The sequence below is a fragment of the Alnus glutinosa genome, chromosome 4 (genome assembly GCF_958979055.1).
Source record: "Alnus glutinosa chromosome 4, dhAlnGlut1.1, whole genome shotgun sequence".
In the NCBI taxonomy this organism is placed as follows: Eukaryota; Viridiplantae; Streptophyta; class Magnoliopsida; order Fagales; family Betulaceae; genus Alnus; species Alnus glutinosa.
The window spans coordinates 33,344,857-33,366,323 of NC_084889.1; the positions used below are offsets into that span (position 1 = coordinate 33,344,857).

General features: G+C 35.8%; 3 protein-coding genes across 5 annotated transcripts; 1 reads left to right on the forward strand and 2 right to left on the reverse strand.

The window, feature by feature from the left end:
- Window positions 1–219: 219 nt before the first annotated feature.
- Window positions 220–8,731, reverse strand: LOC133865839 (probable WRKY transcription factor 32). 2 transcript variants are annotated; one of them, XM_062302332.1, is made up of 5 exons: window positions 8,332–8,731; window positions 8,155–8,204; window positions 2,652–3,355; window positions 2,368–2,526; window positions 220–871 (listed from the first exon to the last, which is right to left on the reverse strand). In XM_062302332.1, the coding sequence occupies exons 1-5, from the start codon at window positions 8,699–8,701 to the stop codon at window positions 514–516; spliced, it is 1,641 nt and encodes a 546-aa protein (XP_062158316.1). In that variant the 5' UTR covers window positions 8,702–8,731; the 3' UTR covers window positions 220–513. The 2 variants fall into 2 exon arrangements, with proteins under 2 accessions (XP_062158316.1, XP_062158315.1); XM_062302331.1 differs by having other exon boundaries at window positions 8,320–8,730.
- Window positions 8,732–14,185: 5,454 nt separating this feature from the next.
- On the forward strand, window positions 14,186–17,324 carry LOC133865206 (probable purine permease 5). Of its 2 annotated transcripts, XM_062301570.1 has the most exons (3): window positions 14,186–14,266; window positions 14,299–14,348; window positions 15,986–17,324. In XM_062301570.1, exons 1-3 carry the CDS (start codon window positions 14,244–14,246, stop codon window positions 17,053–17,055), a joined length of 1,143 nt encoding a protein of 380 aa, XP_062157554.1. In that variant the 5' UTR covers window positions 14,186–14,243; the 3' UTR covers window positions 17,056–17,324. The 2 variants fall into 2 exon arrangements, with proteins under 2 accessions (XP_062157554.1, XP_062157555.1); XM_062301571.1 differs by lacking the exons at window positions 14,186–14,266; window positions 14,299–14,348 and adding an exon at window positions 15,209–15,466.
- A 1,338-nt stretch (window positions 17,325–18,662) lies between these two features.
- Window positions 18,663–21,308, reverse strand: LOC133866912 (eukaryotic translation initiation factor 5A-2-like). The gene is made up of 5 exons (XM_062303569.1): window positions 21,117–21,308; window positions 19,897–20,019; window positions 19,746–19,802; window positions 19,227–19,301; window positions 18,663–19,073 (listed from the first exon to the last, which is right to left on the reverse strand). The coding sequence occupies exons 1-5, from the start codon at window positions 21,237–21,239 to the stop codon at window positions 18,969–18,971; spliced, it is 483 nt and encodes a 160-aa protein (XP_062159553.1). The 5' UTR covers window positions 21,240–21,308; the 3' UTR covers window positions 18,663–18,968.
- Window positions 21,309–21,467: the final 159 nt, after the last annotated feature.

Genomic DNA, 21,467 nt, shown 5'->3' on the forward strand with positions numbered 1-21,467 from the left:
AAGCTGAAATCCACCCAATAAGAACACATCCCAATTATCAAATTGCATCAAATATCATGGATCGCCATTATAATTTTAAAATTCTCAGATTGGGGGTTCTCTTTTACAGACTTGACTACCAACTTGGAGTAGCTGCAATACTCTCTTTTTTGGATCTATTTCGACTGAGTTGGAGCCGTTAAAATAGACGCCGACAAGCCAATCTCAACCTAAAAAATATTTTAAGAAAAAAGGGCCAATTCTGTATCGTTAAACTACTATTAACTCTGTTCCAAACATGAGATTACAATACCAATATGCACAACTGTTCACTGAAAGACTAAAGCAAAAGTTCTTTTTTGTTGTTGTTGTTGTTGTTGTGAGGGGTGAGAAGAAAAGAAAAGAAGAGAAACAAACTAGAATAAATAAAGAAAAAGAAAAATCAAACCTGCCAACTCAATAATTCATATAGATACAGCTCCATGATCTTCTAAAATAGAGGCCAATGAATCATCTTTTATTCCCTTGGGCCTCTCAGCAAGGTTTGATTTCAAATCCAATGCTCAGAAGAGTGCGAGCCGATTCCATTGCTTTCTCACCTCCAAGTTCCATGGCCTCTCCAGTCAATTCTCCTTCCGTGTCCACCGACCACTGGGTCGAAGACACTTGGTTCTGTAGTGTGTCGGTTTTCTTAAATTGCACAATGTTCATGGAAGCAGGGGCAGCAGCAGCTACAAGAGGAGCACTTGGTGGGCCATGCCGCTTCTTTGGTACAGGCATGTCATGATCATGTACTCCCTTATATGTTATAATCACGGCATTCGCATTATCTACAGCTGTCTCAATGTGCTTACGGACAGGACATCCGGCAGAAGTACATCTGTAGTAGTTTCTGAAAATTTATTCAAGCAATTAATTAGAATAAAATGCAGAGAAAGCAAACAGACTAATTTAAATTTTGTTCTAATCACGGCATGCTCCTAAGAAGAATTTTGCAGATGGATCCATAAAGAAGTTTAGCTCATATATGCACATGATCTTCTAATAACGGCAAACTCTGGGAACTAGGAAGTATTTACAATGCAAGTTGTTTCCTGAGGATGTAGTGCTATAAAACTCAGGTCTAGGGCTAATGTAAAGCATCTTTTGCTGATTAAATATATCTGTTCTTGAGATTTATTCTCAATACCCATCTACTTCTTCTATTTCCCGTCTTCCAAATCAGTTCCAGCAGTCCTTTTGCAGTTGTGGATTGCATCATCCACCAACAGGAGGTACATCTCAATACATGAGAAAAAAAAAAAAAAAACTTACCCCATGACAGAATCCAAACCACATTTTCCGAAGAAAATTTAACTTAGTTTGAGAATGACATAACACAAAGCACTTAAACCCGATGAGGTTTTCTGGAGCAAATTGCAGGACAGTCATCTGTAGCAACTTGACAATTTTCTAAGTAGTACAATGGCACTTGCATAGAATGATTTCCAATGTGTTATCCTTAGGATATTCAGATTGAGAAATCATCATGATAAATATAGACTGCTGTGCTAACTGCTGATATATATAACTTGAGGCCAGATACAAGAGTAAAATGAATGAATGTTTGATACTATGGTTCTATGACAAACCACACTCCCAACACAAGCCTGAAAATTCAAGGATATTGAAATCCTAAACTTTTGTGATTCATTTGGATCTTGTGAAGTTCTGTGGACGGGTTGGAAAATGGTTAAATTTGCTAAAGAAAAAGCCATTCATTTTATTTTATTTTTTTATGACGAGGAAACCCTCCAAGGCAGGGTCACTCCGTGTACCCATTCCTGCTAGATAAACCTCAAACCTGTGTAAAACGCTCCCTCCAGACGGATCGGGTAATACTCCGACTTCGCTGTCGGGCTGGTTCCAATAAATTATTTGCACTCAAGGGGATTTGAACCTTAGATCTCATGGGACTACCACAAACACCAAGACCCTTACCACTTGAGCCAACCCCTCGGGGTTAATAAAAAGCCATTCATAAAGCAATGGAAACATCTTCCTTCCTTTCTCTAGTAGTTTTTGAGATCTAAATGGGGCCTTATTTCATTTGTGCAATTTCTGCTGAAGACAAAGGCACAAAAATCATCTCAGTTCTTCAGAGTCTTTCATGACGTTACCACAATCTGAAGGTTTAAATAAAGAAAACTGCATCGTGGGAGGGGCTACCAACTATGGGACATCAAAATTTTTTTAACTATGGAACACTGAATAAGAAGAATTTAAACTGCTGCAATTTATACTCACACTATGAATTACCTAAAAGCATACAGACTGCAGCAGTATAACATTAACAGATAGTAGTATCAGGTACACAAACAATTGTTAAAAAATGAATTAGGCATACACCTGGGGTGAGGATTTCCCTTCACCATTTTCTGTCCATACTTGCGCCATCTGTATCCATCACCTGAAATTCCTACATCTCCTGCTGCATGCACAACAAATTTAGGTTTCTTGCCAGGTTTAATTACAGCACTTGTATGTGCCAAGCTGCTTTTCTTCACTCTGGTTATCAAAAAGGAGGAAAGAACATTAAAACCAGTCATTATCAATCCTTTCCACAAAAATACAAAAAGCTAGTATCATATATGAAACAAAGTCTGAGGAAACCAAAACCATGCAACACTTGCCTTCTTTTTGGTTCTGGTTCATTGACATGCTCCTCCTTGACCTTAATTTCACAATTCCCATCAGAGTCACTTGAGTTCTGTCGTTTTCTTTCAGCAATTGGGGGTGTTTCTTTTGTAGTGTCTTTTGAAGCTGTGGGTGGCTCGGATTCGCTAAGCCTTTGGATGGGATGTTCTGTGACGCCATTCCCTATAACGGGCTTAGCAGATGATGCAAGCTTATTTTCCTTCGTGCAATTAAACTTTCGAGGTGGATCATGGCTATGTTGGCTTTTATAAACAATCTCTATTACATGACCTGAGTGATCAGAGCATTCAATTTTCTTTGCGCAACATTCAGAAAAAGTGCACTTATAATAACTTCGAGAACCTTTAGGACTCTTCACTTGCTTCTGACCATATTTCCGCCAGTTGTAACCATCAGAAGATGGTGTTTTCACAGCAGAGCCAACAGATATAGGTTTAAGGTCAGAAGAATTTTGTTGGTCCATTTTTGGGATGCATTCCTTGTTGCTCTTTGCCTGTGAAAGTCTTTGTTCTGGTAGAGTTGGGCTTGGAAGAGACGAAATTGGTTGTGTAACAGAAGTTGGTGATAGTTCAGATGCAGTTGGACATACAGACAACTGAAATTGATTCTTTGTCTGAGCATCAACAGGCTGGACTGTCACACTTGCCAAAACTTCATTCTGGGACTCCCCACCTTGATCCTGGGAAATAATAAGCAAAGAAAATATAATAAGAAGCATAAACTATTTACATGATCTTATACAAGATATATCTAGATCAGCATAAGTATAAGAGAAGCTGGTTCCTTGATGGTTGCCATGCGGAGCTCATGCCACAAACTTAATGGTTCGAATAACATAAACCACAGCCCACATAAGTAGGAGGCATGTGCCAACCACATATATCATAAGATGGCTCTCCCCACAAAACTATACAAGGTCACAACTAATACCAATACAAGAAAATTTGACAGGAGGATTGATTTCAATTTTCAAGAACCTTTATAAGGGGAAATCATTAATTCACAGCAAGTTTTGGCCTCTGCCTCTAAGAAAATTGACCAGGATATAAAATTTCTGTTTTGGAGTACACATATGGCTTTTAAGTTTGTAATAGGGCCTTGGTCCTTGTGGTAGTCTCATGAGGTCTAAGGTTCAAATCCCCTTAGGTGCAAACAATTCTTTGGGGCCAGCCAGCCGACAAAGCCGAAGTATTACCTAATTCGTGTGAAGGAGGCGCTTTACATGGGTCCGAGGTTTACCTGATAGGGGTGGATATACGAAGTGGTCCTGCCTAGGAGGGGTTCCTCCTCATCAAAAAAAAGTTTGTAATAGATTGTACACATGACATTCAAAAACACAATGCAAACCATGAAAACGCAAATTCTAAATAATTAGCTAAGTTATCTTCTCTCCCTTTAGATGGGACTCTCTTGCAAGACGTGTCTGACTGGATGAATGTTTCACATAACCATGCTCATAATCAAGGAAAGGTTGCTAGTAAAAAAATAGTGTTTTTGGATTCTAGCAACTTCATTTTAAATTTGGTACCCGAAAATATGCCTTTTACCAAGTACGGACTGGAGCGCAAAAAATAGTAATATTTAAAATGGAATTCCAAGGAAGCCACGTTAGACCAAATTCTAAAAGTCAAACTACACCTAACATTTTAGTTTGATGTCAAAACTTCATGGAACATAATAACTAGTTCTAGTGCTATAAAAATTCAATACCAAGTTGATATTAATGATGTTCTGAGCTCATACTTGCATCCATAGCTCAGCATTTTTATTAAGATCAAGAAGAACCTGAGAATAGAGTTAAAGATGACTTTATTTTCAGGCTCCCGTTAGGGGTTTTATCAAGAATTAAAATAAAACATTCAGTGAATAATTCCATTTGGGAGTCAGCGCGCAATATTGTGCGCTCTTTGGGAAGGATTCTAACAGTCAAGAGCGCAAATAGGAGGCATCTATTTGTAGCTAGTTGGTAGAAAAAGTGCAAAAACCATCCCCTAAGCCTTGGATCAGCCAGTAAAGCAGTGGGTTGTGATCAGCACAAGTCTTAGGTTCTAATCTTTTTTTCTTTTCTTTTTTTAATAAGTTAGGTTCAAATCTTAACCCCACCCCCTTCCAAAAAAAAAATCCGGAATGAAGATAGAGATAAAGTTGAATCACTTTTTTCACATTGCTCAATGACTAGAGAGTTATCATCACCTATATAATCTTTTTAGCATATCACTTGGGCTATACCAAGATCTTCCATAAAGCAGTCATGTGGTAGGGATGAAAACCAAGGCAAAAATCGAACAATGCCTCTATGCTTGATATGGTGCATTTGGAGCAAGAAAAATAGCAGAGAATTTAAGGGAATGGGAGTCCTAGCTTAATCTCTTCTTTTTTTTTTTGATAAGTGGGAGTCCTAGTATAATCATGACTTCTGTTTTGAGACTGTAGACTGTTATGTTTTTGGCAGCACCCTACAACCGATTATTGCCTTACAATTCTAATATGTACATTCGAGACATGATTCTATTCTTACAATCCCTTTGGCATGCTTTCATAAATAATTTTACTTATGGCAAGAGTGAATTACCGAAGATGTATTTAGCTCATGCAACTATGTCTCAGAAAAATCTAGATAACTTACCTACTTGTGGACCTCCACCAATCATTAACTCCAAGGCTATATGCCTATCTAATAATTGCTAGAGAAAGGATGATAACGTAGCCCAATTCCCACCTAATCCTTTGATACGTCATACTTGGACCCCAAATCAAATATTAACGGATATCTTTAAGTTGAACTTCAGTAGTTCCGTTCTTAGAATCTTATGCCAAATGTGAATTGGGGCTGTTCCATGAATCGTTCACATTACGTCATACTTGCTTTTTACATGAAATGTAGGGTGTTATATCAGAATGATATTAATGGATCTTCTGCGAAGCCATAGGGCATGTAAAGGGATTCACATGAAACAAATTGTAGTGAGCAACAATCATTTCATTGTGATTAGTTGGGTGGATAATTATTCTGCCAGGTCATGGTATTTGCACTACATCTACGGAGAAAAAGGCTGCCCTTTTTATCATATTTGGTGGATTCTTCATAGGATCTTAAGACCATAAATGGATGTGGCCAACAAGGATGTCTCTTCTGGGCTATCTCAACATGAAATACTTTTACAATTGGCTTCTATTGCTTCTCTTTTCTATATGAGATCTCCGTTTTATACATGGAAATAAAATCCTAAAGCATTCCGATGATTCTTAGATAAATATTTCTGCCGAATAAAATATTAAATATTCAGCAAGATATTCATTACAAAATTTTGTACTTCAACCGATCATTTACACAATTCTTTTATATACAAGTTTTTTTGTCAATGTTAAAACAAGTTTCTCTGCGCATAACTATCCACACTGATGTCTCTCCACTTACTGGCCTCCAATATGAGGAATTCATTTTTGTTCCTTAGGGGGCCTATCTTTGAGCATTTCGGTTGCACTCCTAAAAGTTACATAAGGTAGTATATCTTTGCAGGATCATACTAATTCCTACCCAAAGTTGGAAGAGAGGAGCTATTGGAGGAGAGCCATGATACTCTGCCTCAGATATGACCACCCTAAGTCTCATCCTTGGTCACTTTTTTGTTTCTTTGGATTTCTGACTGTAGTTTTTAACTCAAGATTCCAACTTTTTTTTTTTAGGATGTCAGCGTGCCATTTCTCCCCTTTTTTTAAGTAATCGAAATATCTTTGAAAAAGGCAAAAGGCGCAACCCAAATACTCATGAAAACTAACCAAATTAAAATCTTGGTCAAGAGTTTTGAAAAAACAAAGACTTTAGCCCTACCACCGTGAGAGGATGGTCTTCGAAACATCTATCATTTATTTCCCTCCAAAGACACTACAATAAGCAGGACGAAACCATCTTCCATGCAATTGCACTCTGAGGATTGCCTCCCAACCCACTCCAACAAGCAAAAAGGTCTACTACTCTTCTAGGCATTACCCAACCTAACCCAATGCAACTGAAAATAGCACTCCACAAGGTACTGGCAATCTCACAATAAAGTAGACGATCTACAAACTACTCACTCCTCTCACATATCCATCACCAGTCAACCACAATGTCACTGTGCCATTCCTAGCCATGATTCCAACCCACAACCCATATATTTATTGAATAAAATTTATGCTGCTTTTTGAGTGTGGACTCAATATATTCACTTTCTAGGAGAAAACCAAAGAAACAAAACCGAGCAAATACATCCTACAAGATAGCCTACATCTTTTGGGAGAGACTCAGTCTACCCCAGCTATACACACACATCCAATAAAACAATGAATAACTTCACTAGACGACTAAAAAGAACCAAAAGACCATGTAATTAATGCGCTCCAAACACTTTCATGCTTCTTGCGTTTTTCTTGAGTCTCACATTAATTAGGAATGAGTTTCTTCCTGAGCCTATAAGTTTTCCTGGACTTCCTTTGGTATCTTAAGATATAGGAGCCTATCAAAGATGCATGCTCCACCCCACCTTCCCCACCTTGTCTCATCTCATCCATGGGAGTGAATTGGGCTTCCTTTTACTTGAGCCCATTCATTTTTCTTCCTTTTCCATCTGGTTTGTTTCCTTCTCCAGCTGTTATTGAGCTTAGCTAGACTAGACATTTATTACCATTACTGTTTGGATGTTGCTTTTGGGCCGTAGGTTTTGGTCCATTAGACTCGGGTCCAAACTGTCTAAATCTAGCAACTTTACTCTTTTCTACACTAAAATTCTGTCTCAACTGCTTCCTGCAACCACCATTAGCATACTCTCTTACTCTGACACAAAATAAAACATTCATCTGGCAAGGAATTGGTCCTTTGTACTTGAGAGTATTTCCTCACGAAGGAAGGCGCAATGGTCTATTCTTGGGAGGTTTCATGTCAAAAGGCCCATTCGCACCGAGCAAGGAATCACACCTGGGAGGGGGACAAAATCAACCTTTAACAAGAATGATTTTGCATGATTCTATAGCTTTGTGAGATCCTTCCTTGCTCTTGACTAATTTCCCAAGCTTGGTAATCATTAGGTAAGTAGAACCCTGTTGATTATGATCATCTACTTCTCCAATTAAATTCTTTTGTCAGCTATAAGAATTTTTTCAATTACATACGGATGGATTAACACCTAAATTCGTAGTCACAACCACTTTCAGGACCCTAAATGTTAAACAAAGAAAAAGAAACACTGCAAGAACACCAAAAAACATTTCCTACAGCACACTTGCACACATAAATGCACTGAATTCTTCACATGTTCAAACAAAATTTCCCAGTTGAATAAATATCTAAGCAAATCTCACACAAACGCACATAAAGAGTTCACCAATGCTAAAAGATCGTAAAACACAGATAGCCAGCAAAAATATGAAAAATAAAACACGCACTGCGCAGAAACCAAATGCATCAAGACTAAACCAGAAATGAGTACTCCAAATTCTAACCTTCAATTCAGCTCCGCCAACCGACTTCGAAGTAGAATTCCCCTGCAATCCTGTCAGATCAACCACAAAATTCATCACCTTCATCACAATTCTACCAAAACAAAACAAATTTTTTTTCCAAATAAAAAAAAATAAAATTTAACAACAAAAAACAAAAAAGCCTACCCGCACACTGACCGTTCTCTGACAACTGACGCGAAGAAGGCGCCGCTAGGGTTTTCAACGTTCCCGAGCCTCGAAACTCGCCGGCTTGCAAGTCACCGACTCGCGCTTCGTCTTCTTCGTCTTCTTCGCCATCCTCCGATTCTTCAAGCTCTTCTTCTTCTTCGTCTTCCTCCTCTTCTTCTTCTTCTTCCGGTGGCTTCGGATTGTCTACTCGGAGAGCTTCGAAGCTCTCGTTATCAGCCATGTCCGATTCTCCCACACCGAGAGAGAGAGAGAGAGTAAAGTTCCGCACAGTTCGTGCGCTGTTTTTATACTGTCCGAAACCGAACCCGAAACTATGCCCGAAACCCCGAATCGTGTCTCGGATTCTGTGTACCGGCATAGATTAGAGAGAGAGACTGAGAGAGACTGAGACGGTTTTATTTTTATTTATTAATTAATTTATTTATTTAATGCTTTAAAGCGAAGAGACTGTGGGGGTATATGTGTCTTTGACTAGAATTGACTCAGGTTGTTTAACGGCCGCCATTGATTTCTCCGTTACATCAGGAGCGGGGATCACCGTCAGTTGTGTTGACTTGACGGATTCTTTGACGGCGTATGTGGCAGCACGGTACCGGGTGTTTGACTCGGGCAGAGTGAGCAGTGTTTAGGTGGGTGTGTTTTTTGTGTAATTTAAAGGTTGGAAAAGGTGCTGCTTGTAATGTCTTGTGTGTGAAGTGGTGCGCTAGTTGAGTGACACATGCACAAAAAGTGGCACAACATTTATTCTTAGGAATTTGGTTGTTGAATTTAAAATTGGAAGAATTGGTGCTCTTTTTTTTTGTCACATGGGTAAGGATCGAGGCCCTTGTGGCCTTGTCATCCTAGCAATAAATGTGGTAGAGTTTTAATAAAATTTATTTTTGATCATTTGTCCGGAGGATACGTGATTTTATAAAAATTCTTTCACATTTGATGCAATGAGAACTAAAACTCCCATGAGTAAAGGGTGTTTACAAAAATTTTATTCGATTAAATTTTATATATATATATGTTGCCAAATCATTTAAAATTTTAATGACGTGGTACGTTGTACACCGTTAGGTACAATAAAACAAAATTTTAACTGTAAAATGAATTCGGCATTTGGCAAAATATTGTGCTACGGCCTACAAACAAACAAAAGTGCAGAAATGAATTTTTACAAATTTAGGAAGATTCTACAAATTTTTAATAAATTCTATATTATTTTTTTAACTTATTTTAATTTTGAGGTAAATAAAGAATAAAAAGAGAATCAAGAAGTAATGCATAATAATTGAACCCGGTCCAACAAAATTATCTATATCTACATAAGAGTGACTATAAATACTCAACTTTTATTTCATTGGATTGATGTGCCAGTGCCCATTAGTTATTGAGTTAATTTTTTTTTTTTTAATAAATACTGATCCAAGGGTTAAAGGAAACTATCACATCGTTCTCTACTGAAAGAACGATGTTTTTCTTCATTATTACCATGAAAATTAGAGAAATATTAGAAAACATAACTATCCGACCCATGTTGACATGACATGGTTCAATAGCTTTTGAATTAATCTACTAAATATGAATAATGCTACTCTTTCACGCTCATTTATCACACACGTGTCATTCGGTACTGACATGGGTGTAATAAATGGGTGTGAAGTGTTATAGTATTACTCTATTAGAATTCTAACAATAAACGAATCCGCCAATTAAATGATTTTTGTAAGAAAAATGTTTGGAGTGTTATAATTTTTTATTATAAAGTAATTTACAAACTGATGTGGAGTTTATAGTTTGTGAAATAATTAAGAGTATATAATTGACAAGTCAACTACTAACTAATTAACTCGATGAGCCAAATTTTTTGTTTAATTATTTCACCAATTATAAACAGTCACATCAATTTGTAAATAACTTTATAGTAAAAATTGTAATACCTCAGCGTGACACAAAATTCGTATTGAAATCAAAGGTATCTTTTAATTTTCCCTTATGCAAGGTGGAAATGGTAAGGAAGATTAGTGGCTACAAAAAATAATAGATGTTCTATATCATTTTGTTGAGTTTCTAGGTCCCAAGAGGTGATTAGAAATCATGTTTACACTTTTTCCCATATTTGAAAATGCATGCCATTAGGATAGCTATACAATCGCAATAAGGTATGCATATGATTGCATTTAGTAATGCCTTTAGTTTGATATACGCAATGTTTGACATGCTCCATGAGTTTCAACCCAAGCCCTCTATCATTGCATCCATTAAGAAAAGTTAAAGAGGTTTGAAAAAAAAAAAAAAAAAAGTTAGAGAGGAAAGTCTTGGGTAGGGTTAATTTTTAGTTTGGGTAATTCTTCGGTCGATCCATATGGAGCTAACGTGGTTTCAAATTATAAGCATGTGACATTATCGTGTCAATACGCGGATTAAATCCTGTTGAATTGGATATGTGATGTGGCGTATGTGACACTTGTTATATTGTCAGGGACGGAGCCAGAAGTTCTTATGGGCAGGGGCCAATGGCCGAAAATTTTTTTTGGGTAGGGGCCAAATAAGCTAAATTTTCTTTTTTACCTTAAAATTTTTAATTTTTTAGATTATTTTTTTTTCACACCTTAAAATTTTTTTTTTTTAGGAAATTTGGGGGGGGGGGGCCATGGCCCCTGCCAGCCCCCCCTCCCTCCGTCCCTGTATATTGTAATTAATAGAGCTTGATTTAATGGACAAAATGATCAATTACGTTTATCAGATGTCCATATGTACCATTTGCTGCGCGATACTTTTTGAGATCGAAGGATGTGTTTGATTTTGCATCAAATCACAAATACTAAAAAAATATTTGACCAATATATATATGACTCATCCTTATAAGGCATACATCGTGTTGCTCTTCAATTAAAGTTTCATGCAGCTACGTCTCAAACTCTGGTCATATGTTATATTATTGTCTAAAAAAATGAGGATATATTTAGTACAATTAACCACGATAGATCACATGCATGCTTTGTAACATAACAATTAAATACTGAAAATATGGTCAGTAAAATAGCAAGAAGAAAGTTGATATTCTGCCACGTCATACAATTATACTAAAACTTAAAAATCTCTTTTCTTTTTTCAATAGTCTGGCCTGCCGGCCGGCCCGCCACCCTCACCAGCCTCATTGTAACATTGTTACTATTGTCTTTCACCAGGTCATGCACTACCACCATTTTGGATGGTCGGCTACTCCTTTAGTTGCTTTAGGGGTGTTCACAGAGGTGGTTTGACCACTTTCAAAGCAACCAAATGAGTGGCCGACCGTCCATAATGATGACGGTGGTGAGGGATCCACGATAATGGTAGTGCGACTACTAAAAAGAAATAAGTTTTTACGTTTTTAAGTTTTTAACATCGTACGACATAACGAAATTTGAGCCATTTATTTTAAACGAACGGTCCAAATTAGAACGTGATCTCAATCAGAAGAAAGTCTATACATGATTGTATCTTACTGGTGATTACAATCAGGGCTCTATCCTTAAGGATCGTGAGTGGGAAGGGAAAATGGTAGCACCATCAAGACCTTTGGATATTGGTGATCAGCTGATTGCCCACTCTGTGAGTAAACGACAAGTAGTATTCTCAGGTTGGGCCAGAAACGACTGTTGTAAGATTATGGTCAATCTCATGGGCCGGCTCATTTTCCATTTTAGGTCCAAGGATATATAATCTCAACATATACACAACAATACACATAGTTTGTGAAATTTAATTTGGATTGGCATGTTTGTGTAACACATTTGTTTTTAATTCTATTTTATTATTTTTGAAATACATGTTTGGATTGTTTTGCTAAATTTGAATTCTACTCAAGTTTCACTTTTTTACTCTTTTTTTTTTTTTTTTTTTTTTAAAAAAAAAAATTTTGTCTCAAATTTTCTAAACCATCCAAACATAATTTCAAAAAAATATTTCATTGGTATTCATAATCTTGAATATAGTAAAGAATAATATAATATAATATAACAAAAATCGCGCACCCAAACGTGACCTTAATACAAGCTATCTTATGAGATGTGGTAGTGGTATGGAATATGCTCAATGTATTATTGTTCTTATAATAATTTCCTTATAAACTGACGTGATAGTTTATAAGTGATAAGATAATTAAGCCGAACACTAATTTCCTTACAAATTGATATGGTAGTTCATAATCGATTAAATGATTAAGCAAATAAAATCGGTAATACATTAAACATAGTATGTACCACTATCTTTAACTTATATATAAACAAAAAAATTGTTAATTTAATTAGTTAGTGGCTAACTTGTCAACCATATACTTTTAATCATTCTACAAATTATAAATTGTCACGTTAGTTTGTAAGAAAACTTAATTGTAGTACCTCTAACAGCACTCTAGTGGTATTTACTATCTTAAAAATGTCAATTAGGATAAATTTTTTCTCTACACTGAGTTGAAGGAAATTCTTCCAGCCCAACCTATTAAACTGATATTTGTCCTTAGAACATTTGAACTCTCATATGCATTGTTAAATATGCAAGTGATAATCACATGCTTTAATAAGATATATCAATTTAACATATTGCATATAAAGGCAATTATTTACCATTACATTTAAATTATTTAATTGGGCTTCTTTTTTTTCTTTTTTTTCTTTTTTCTAATATTTAATTGGGCTCAATGCATTGGATACACTCATTAACTCCTTCTTTGGTAAGTAGGCAAGCCTTGCCTACCCATTTGCAAGTATTGTTCATTCACACTATTTGACAAACGAGTTTTAGCCTTTAGGCTGGAAAAATATATTTTTGCTTAGAGGGATGGATTATGGTATTAATAAATTGTAAAGGAAAATAGGTAGACACTTTAAACAAATATCGATTTTCTTCCAAACTGAAAACTGTTTTCAGATAATTATTTGTCCAAATTAAATTGGGTATGTTTTATATTTTTAAAAATTGTTTTTGAAACCAGTTTACCAAAAACACTTTCTTTTTGCTATAATTCATGATCTCCTTTGTTTTATCTATTTCAAAGTGTAGATTAAATTTCACAAATTTAATGGTGATATATGGTAGATATATTGTTACATTATTTAAATTTTTTAAATGAAATAACAACATGTACATTGTAATAAAAAAAATAAAAAATAAAAAATTTGGAGTCTGGACCATAAAATACATCTTATCCATTTCACTTGGAGATAACAATGTCTCCCTCAGTTCAATGCTTATACTATTTCTTACATTTTCTTGTTGAGATTTTTTTTTTCTTCTAATAATTATAAAATGAAAAGCAACATAAATTTGGGAAAACCTATAAGAAAACAAATTGAATAAGCAAACTCAATAAACTCCGAGAGGATGAGTGAAAAATAATGGAATTTTAGTACCAAATTTTGATGAATTTTACTCACTCTTTCAAATTTGGAATACGTCCTTGTGCACAGTATATTAGGTTCATTTGTTAAAAAATTTGTCATTTTATTTTTTTTAAAAAAATATTAACAAACAACTCAAATACCTTTCGCTCTTGAAAATACACAAATAATTTTTATTTATATATCGCATCAAAATATTTTTTTAAATAAAAAATACTCTCAAAATATGTTAACAAACAGAGTGAATAACTCTAATGTATGGCTGATGAATTTCTTGCTGTTTAATATCTTTAATTAATTAATTAATTTAATTGTTACGCAGATTAGGGACAATAAGTAAATAATGACATACTTCCATGGCAGTGGTTGTCACATGTTACACGGTTTACACCGCATCTCCCCAAATACTTTAATCTGTCTCAACCACGAACAAAAGCCATCCACAAAAATAAAATAAAAACAAATTATATATTGTATTAAAAAATAGAAAATCGTATATATTTAATATAAAATAACTAAAGAATGATTTGAATGTCTGACTACAACACTGAGTCAGCCAAATACTCAAGTGTTCAGACTAATTAAATCTCTCTCGCTCTGTAGTGGTTAGTCTTATGCAGCCTCTGCTGGAACCAGGTAACATATTCCGACACTTATGTTGATAACTTTTTTCCCTATGAATGTTTGTTACAATAATTGGTTGTCTTTTTTATTTCTGGGTTCAGGATAGTTAGGGATTTTGATTAGTAATATTGTATGTTTAGTGAATTACAGTTGGGTTATGAGTGCTCAGTTTAAAGAAATCCTGGGATTCTGTTACTTTTCTGGGAAAATGCAGGAATGGAATTAAAGACGAAATTTTGAATTTTTATCAGTATGTGGGGCTTGAGAAAACAAAAGTTCCTCTAAAATGAACATAATAATACAATTTTGTTGAATTTTGCATTTCCTTTTGGTTTTCCAAGGTTTTCTCAGCGAACAAACAAAAGGGTATAGTTTTGTCAGTGCTGGTCTGTGTTTATTTATGCATCTATGGTATTGAAATGATTGGATTTGGTAAATGGGTAGCCATAAGTAAGAACAAAAACTATTTGTGTTGTGTTATTTGCTCCTAATAAGAGTTTGTGAAGAATAATTTCTTCAGAATCTTGGAAGTACATTTTTTTTTTTCCGGTAATAGTTAGAAAGTTTCCCCTCTGAGAGATCCAAAGTAGATTTGTAGTAATTCTAGAAAACTTCAGGATATTTGGTGTGAATTAGTTGTGTGAATTAGTTGTGTTCATGGGATATTTGTGGACAATTTCCCAAGTATGTTAATTTGAGATGAATTCTAGTTATATTCGCTTGGTGCATATTATTTGGATAATTCTGGAGTGACTTAGGAGGAAAAGATCTAGTTTTGCTGTAGGGACTTTGAAACTCTCTTTTCTTGTCCGGCATAATATTGGCAGATGGTGATCTTCCCAAACTTTGCTATCCAGTTTATTGCTTTGGTCATCAAGTCCTTTAATGGAGCATGCAAAACCTGAGATTTGCAAAAGGAATCTTATCCGGCAATCAGGGTTTGCTCAGCTGAGTTGTTCTCCATACTTTTTAGTTTGAGCCAGAGAAGGGATAAAGAAATTTTTTGGCTATGCTAACCTTGTGATGCTGGTACTTGCTGACAATTTGGGCAGGGTTGTATTTCCCTTCAAATAGGGAGCCCTGTGTAGTGCTTAGATGTATCAATCAGAGTCTGAGACTGGCAAGATAATGTTAGGATTCTCGAACCTTCCCCAAATCTCCCTTGATTTCTCTTATGCTTGACCGTTACGCTTGTTTCCTTCCATCGATAGTTTGCTTGATTGTTACACTTTTCATTTTCCATATTAAGCTTGATTTGCTCCTATAAATAAGTTGATGCTGTATGGCTCATCAGATAATTTGGCTTGAACAAGTTTAGAAATTTATCTGCTGTACGAGGAACAAAGTATTAGGAGTTAGTGTACACAATTACATGTGTCTATATTTCTCTTGCTTTCTGGGATGTTCTCAATCTAATCTATTTTTGCAAGATTATCAGTTAATCATTCTGGTTGTGATTAATCCTGTTTACTGAATGGAAAAGCTTGGAATTATCATTTGGCAGTTCATTTTGACAAGAAAAAAAAGTTCATCAACCCCCCAAAACAACCATCATTTCTTATCAATATATTGGCTTTTGTTCAAGAACAACAAAGATGTGTGTTTGAATATACTCAATATCTTATCTCATGGTTGTGTTTCATTTTTAGGTGATAGGATGGAGGAGGCATCACCAGAGCCTTCTGTTTCATTATGGAGCAAGATATCCACCGTTAGGATCATGGCTTGGGAAGCATACAAAAAGAAGCCAATCTCACATTGGATTCTTCTATTTCTGAGTAGTGCGGCAATGCTTGTGGCCTTCCCTGCTTCTAGCATTCTTTCTCGTCTCTATTATTCGAATGGTGGCACGAGCAAGTGGATCATTTCATGGGTGGCGGTTGCTGGGTGGCCTCTAACTGCTTTGATCTTATTTCCTACATACTTCTTTTGTAAAACCTTTCCTACTCCTCTGAACTTAAAACTCACTCTTTCCTACGTCGTGCTCGGTTTCTTAAGCGCTGCCGACAATCTCATGTATGCATATGCGTACGCTTACCTGCCAGCATCTACTGCTGCTCTTCTGGCATCATCATCCCTAGTGTTTTCTGCACTATTTGGATATCTTCTTGTGAAGAACAAAATAAATGCTTCGGTGATAAATGCCGTTGTGATCATTACTGCCGCGATGACCATCATTGCTTTGGATTCAGATTCAGATACATATGGAGATATCACTAATAGGCAATACATCATTGGCTTTATCTGGGACATTTTGGGATCTGCTCTCCATGGGCTCATTTTTGCTCTTTCAGAGCTAGTTTTTGTGAAGTTGTTGGGTAGAAGGTCCTTCCATGTTGTGTTGGAGCAACAAGTCATGGTTTCTCTGTTTGCCTTCATATTTACCACTATTGGGGTTGTTGTGAGTAAAGATTTTCAAGCGATGAAATCCGAGGCTAAAAGTTTCGAGGGCGGCACAACTTCTTATCTCCTCGTTCTCATCTGGGGTGCAATCACTTTTCAGCTGGGGGTACTGGGAGCTACTGCTGTGCTTTTCTTGTCATCCACCGTGCTTGCTGGTGTGCTCAATGCAATAAGGGTACCCCTCACAAGCATTGCAGCTGTTATATTGTTACATGACCCCATGAGCGGTTTCAAAATTCTATCTCTGGTGGTTACCTTCTGGGGATTTGGCTCATATATATATGGCAGTACATCCTTTGGTAAAGATTCCTCATAACACTTGGTTCTTAAGTTTCCAGTGAATTCATTTTCTTCTTGGTTGAATATACCTTGTGTTTAATTATTATGATATTGTTAGACTGTATCCAACTTATAGACAGAATTATTGGTAGTTGAATTTCAGAAATGTACCACTACTTTTGTAAAAAAATTAGTTTTCTGCAGAATCTTGTGACTGAAACAATTTCACGTGATCATGGTCGTCTTACAAGAATGCCATTGGCTTCAACTGTATATGAGAAAGTAAACACAAGAGTAATTACTCTTCGCACCTATTTATCATACTTATTTTACATTGGCTGATATGGCATATTTTAAGTGGGACAGGTAACCATGACTTTTGTCATACTGCATTTGCTGTGCAACAAAGCAGTGAAGCACCATCTCAACAAAGTTTTCCTTCGTCCATACAATTTGCATGGTTTACTACCACTAAATACGTTTATTTTTCTTTTTAGGTCTTTTTGGATAAAATATGAATTAATTAGAACAAAATAATAACAAATATATATACATATATGTACACACAAGAACATAACCCCAGATATTTTCAACAAACCCTGGAGAATCCTCACAATCTCGAAAAAACAGAATATAGTGGAGGATATCCTTTGCTCTTGGGTGTGGGAAAGAGAGAGAGGGTACGAGCAAAGTATGAACTTTGACGGACATGTGTTGACTGCAGGGATATAAACCAGGTATTCCACTATAATATATGTATATTTTAAATAGTTTAAATAAAGATGAAAAATTGTGTTTGTGCAGCAACAATTCATACAACAAAAAAGACTAGTGCTTTCAAAATTGATATAGCATTTAAAATTATTATTGGATTAAAATTCAACAGCGATATATCACATATTTAATGATAATTTTATGGCCATTTCAATTTTAAAAAAATTCAAAAAAAAAAAAAAATCCTTATAGCATTACTCCTAAAAAACACTACAAGATCGACGTCAAGACGATAGCATAATTAAGCTGTAGACACCAACCGCCAAAGAGAGGATATAACACTTTAAAAAGCCCATTATCTTCTTCTTCTTCATATATATATATAAGTAGAAAGTTCATTATCTAATTAACTAATTACGTTATTTGAAATTTTGATAGGTTTTTAGACCTATGTGGTGAGCATTCTTGTCTTTCAAAAGAAACTAAACATTTTGTTACATATATATATATATATATATATATATATATATATATATATATATATATATATATATATGTATATTCCAAAAATCCTAAAAATTTACCCCATGCAAACGCCCCATTAGTGAATTCCTAGAATTAATCCATGAAAGACAAACTAGATGAAGATAGCGACACTTTATGGACCAACAATTTACACCACTTTATGACTGACATGCCCATGTAGTGAGCCCCCCCCCCCCCCCCCCCCCCCCCCCCACCAAGGTCTTATACGTGGAATGATGTGGATTGGAGGCCAATCACAATCATGAGAGTCACTAGAATTCCCCATGTGTGAAAATATCTGGCTTTTTCCTTTTTTCAGCTATAAAGCAGATCTCTGGCTATGATAAGAATGAACAAGAATTGGCCAAACCTGCATCCAAAGTTGGAGCCAGATAAAAGAGGAGCTACACAAAAACATGCGTTTCCAGGTAAAAAGACATTGCCAGCCCCAAGAGTATAAAGCAATAGATACATTCATATGATTTCCATCCTGTTGTAAACTAAAGCTCCCTTCATGAAGGGATCAGCAGCCCCACCTCCTTTCTATTTCCCCAATCACAAGCCTGATAAGACTTTAAAGCACACAGCTAAATGCTAAATATCATCTTATTAAAACTTATTGCACAAACAGTAGATAAGATCCTTGTTAGATCTAAGAACAAAAAGTTTCATTTGCCATCAACTATAGCTACTGCTACAGCAGCATCATATTTAGTTTTTAGGGCCAATGTCCTTAAGGGCACAGATCTGCTCCTCTCCCATTGCAGACATGACTGTCACCACAAGGTCCTTTCCTTCACCAAACCCATCTTTAATCTATACACAGGAAAGTAAATACAAGAATTTTAGTCTATACAGTCAAAAGAATAGAGAATATACAAAAAAAAGATTTGAGTGGATTAATGGACTCCCAAGATTTTGATGCAAGCAAATTGGCAAGGTTAATGAAATCCTTCTCAATTTAGATACCTGAGTGAGCAGATTGTCATCGGTGGGAAGCCTCAGATCATCTTTGGTGTTTCCATTCTCAGTTAGAAGACTCACCTACAAGACACCAAAATTTGGTTAGCATAACAAACTACAGTCAGCAAGGGCACTATGAATCTGACTAGGATACTGTTTTTTCTTCTCCTTTTCTTTTTTAGAGTTCCCTTTGTAAATAGTGTAATTCACTGAAAGTAGATTTCTAGTAAAGTTGGCAGAAACATTCTTGTATCCAGGTAGTTTTGCATTCTTCATGTATATAACATTATTATATTTCCTTAAATTTGGAATGGCAGGCCAGCTGAAAACAAGCAAATAATTTTCATCACCCAAACCAAAAGCTCGGGTGGAAGAATTCAGTTTAAAAAAGAAGAAGCATAAACTCCTGTCGACACACAATTAATTCCCTCTATCATCACTATTATCAATTGAAGGTTTGTTAATCGTCACATAATTGCATTCCCTGAAACCAAAAATCGGTAATAATTAATGAAGAAAACTTACAAAACCGTCTTCAGAGATATCAATGAGCTGATAGTCAGTACGATTAACATGAGGAACCTGTAAAAAGAAATAATGAATGAAAAGGAACAATAAGCAAATGTGCTCAAGCACAAAAGAACACCCACATAGTGAAGCAAAATTAGAGGTTTACATCACAGTTGTGGGATGAAGGAACAATATCTTCAAGCTTCTTCCCATTAAATATGTCAATTGCCACGAAGTGGCACTTTGCATGTCCATGCTTGCCAGTTTTGGAAGTGGAAACTTCTACAACCTGGTTTAAAAAACCCCACCAAAACAAACAGCTTATGAATTGAAAAAAAAAAAAGAAAAAAAGAAGAAGAAGACTGCTTAAGCAACACCACCATACCACAGCCTTTTTTAAAGCACACATAGATAAAAGGTTTAACATTAAACATGAAAGGCAAGATGAACAACAAAAGCGAGTAATGAGCTACAACGGTAATTGCATCTCTCATTAGTTTTAGTTTTAGTATTAGTATAGTATTGTCAACTTCATTCATGGCTTTTCTCAAGGGAGAGCAATTTGATGCTTAAATGCAACAAGGAAAAGCACGACATTAAAGTTAAGGACAAGCTTAAGCTTATTACTACCATCTAGATTTTTACACATCAATTCATTGCGAAAAGAAACGATCACTAACGGACTAAGTAAAAGAAAAAAGTGCTGCTTCTTAGTGGGAGTGTATCAAATGAGGGTGGCTAGGCCCAAGTATGATATATTAACGCAGAACACACTTTCTGGTCATTATTTGAAAGAAAGAATAGCCCCAGATGACCATAAATGGTTATGTAATTCCAAATTATATACCCTAAAAAGGGACTCGAGCCCTTACACATGCAAACCTCACACCTTCAAAGTGTTATTCGCAATTACCAGTTTTTTGACATGTAGCGGAGTTGGGCCTCTCCATTAAGCTTCAAAAATAATCAACAAGAGATACACAGAACCACATGCAAACCTACTGAAATATGTTTTTATGTTACCAAATTTTGATACACAGTCCCAACAGAGAAAAAAAAAAACAAGTTTTTGAGAGCAAGCCCACATGATATTTGATAACATCTTTAATTAAACCAAAAATCACAACTTTAATCAACTAATAAAAAATTACATGAACTTTATACTAAAGAAACAACAAATCTCCACCCAAAACTTGCACACAATTTCTCCACAAAAAGAAAAACCTAAAAGAAAAAAAAACCCAACAATTGATAAAGCACCAATGATCATAAAACCATCAAATATCTAGTAAAATAACAAAAACCCAGATAATAATTTTCAATAGTAGACCAAAAAAACCCCAAAAAGATATAAAGATAAAGGAAAAACAGAGAGAAAGGCTGAACCTTGCAAGGCCTGTTCTTGATGACGATGTAGCCACTCTTGCGAATGGCACCAGCTTGTTGAGGGTAGGTCTTTGACGCTCCTGCGTCGGCCTTGGACTCGAAGTGGTGCTCCTCGTCCGACATTTTTCCAAGCTTTCTCCTTCTCTCTCTGTGCTCTCTGTTATGTTCTTTCTGACAACGAAGAGGACGACTCTAAGTCTAAGAGGTGGCCGAATCTTTATAGAGTCTGAGGTCCACATTCTTAACCCTGGTTAACGTAAGATAAGATCTTGGCCGTTGGATCAACGGGGTTGGAATTTGGCAATCATTTCGATATCCTCTCGTGTGCAATTTTTTGCACGTGTATAAAAT

Excerpts from the sequence above, each read along its gene's own strand:
- LOC133866912 (XM_062303569.1), bottom strand. The coding sequence starts at position 21,239 with ATGTCGGACGAGGAGCACCACTTCGAGTCCAAGGCCGACGCAGGAGCG. Across the intron at positions 20,020-21,116 it reads TCAAGAACAGGCCTTGCAAG|GTTGTAGAAGTTTCCACTTC; the intron begins GTTCAGCCTTTC and ends TTTTTAAACCAG. Across the intron at positions 19,302-19,745 it reads ATATCTCTGAAGACGGTTTT|GTGAGTCTTCTAACTGAGAA; the intron begins GTAAGTTTTCTT and ends GGTGTCTTGTAG.
- LOC133865206 (XM_062301570.1), top strand. The coding sequence starts at position 14,244 with ATGTCTGACTACAACACTGAGTC. Across the intron at positions 14,267-14,298 it reads TCTGACTACAACACTGAGTC|TCTCTCTCGCTCTGTAGTGG; the intron begins AGCCAAATACTC and ends AGACTAATTAAA. Across the intron at positions 14,349-15,985 it reads GCAGCCTCTGCTGGAACCAG|GTGATAGGATGGAGGAGGCA; the intron begins GTAACATATTCC and ends TTTCATTTTTAG.
- LOC133865839 (XM_062302331.1), bottom strand. The coding sequence starts at position 8,701 with ATGCCGGTACACAGAATCCGAGACACGATTCGGGGTTTCGGGCATAGT. Across the intron at positions 3,356-8,154 it reads TTGGCGGAGCTGAATTGAAG|GATCAAGGTGGGGAGTCCCA; the intron begins GTTAGAATTTGG and ends ATTATTTCCCAG. Across the intron at positions 2,527-2,651 it reads GAACCAGAACCAAAAAGAAG|AGTGAAGAAAAGCAGCTTGG; the intron begins GCAAGTGTTGCA and ends TTTGATAACCAG.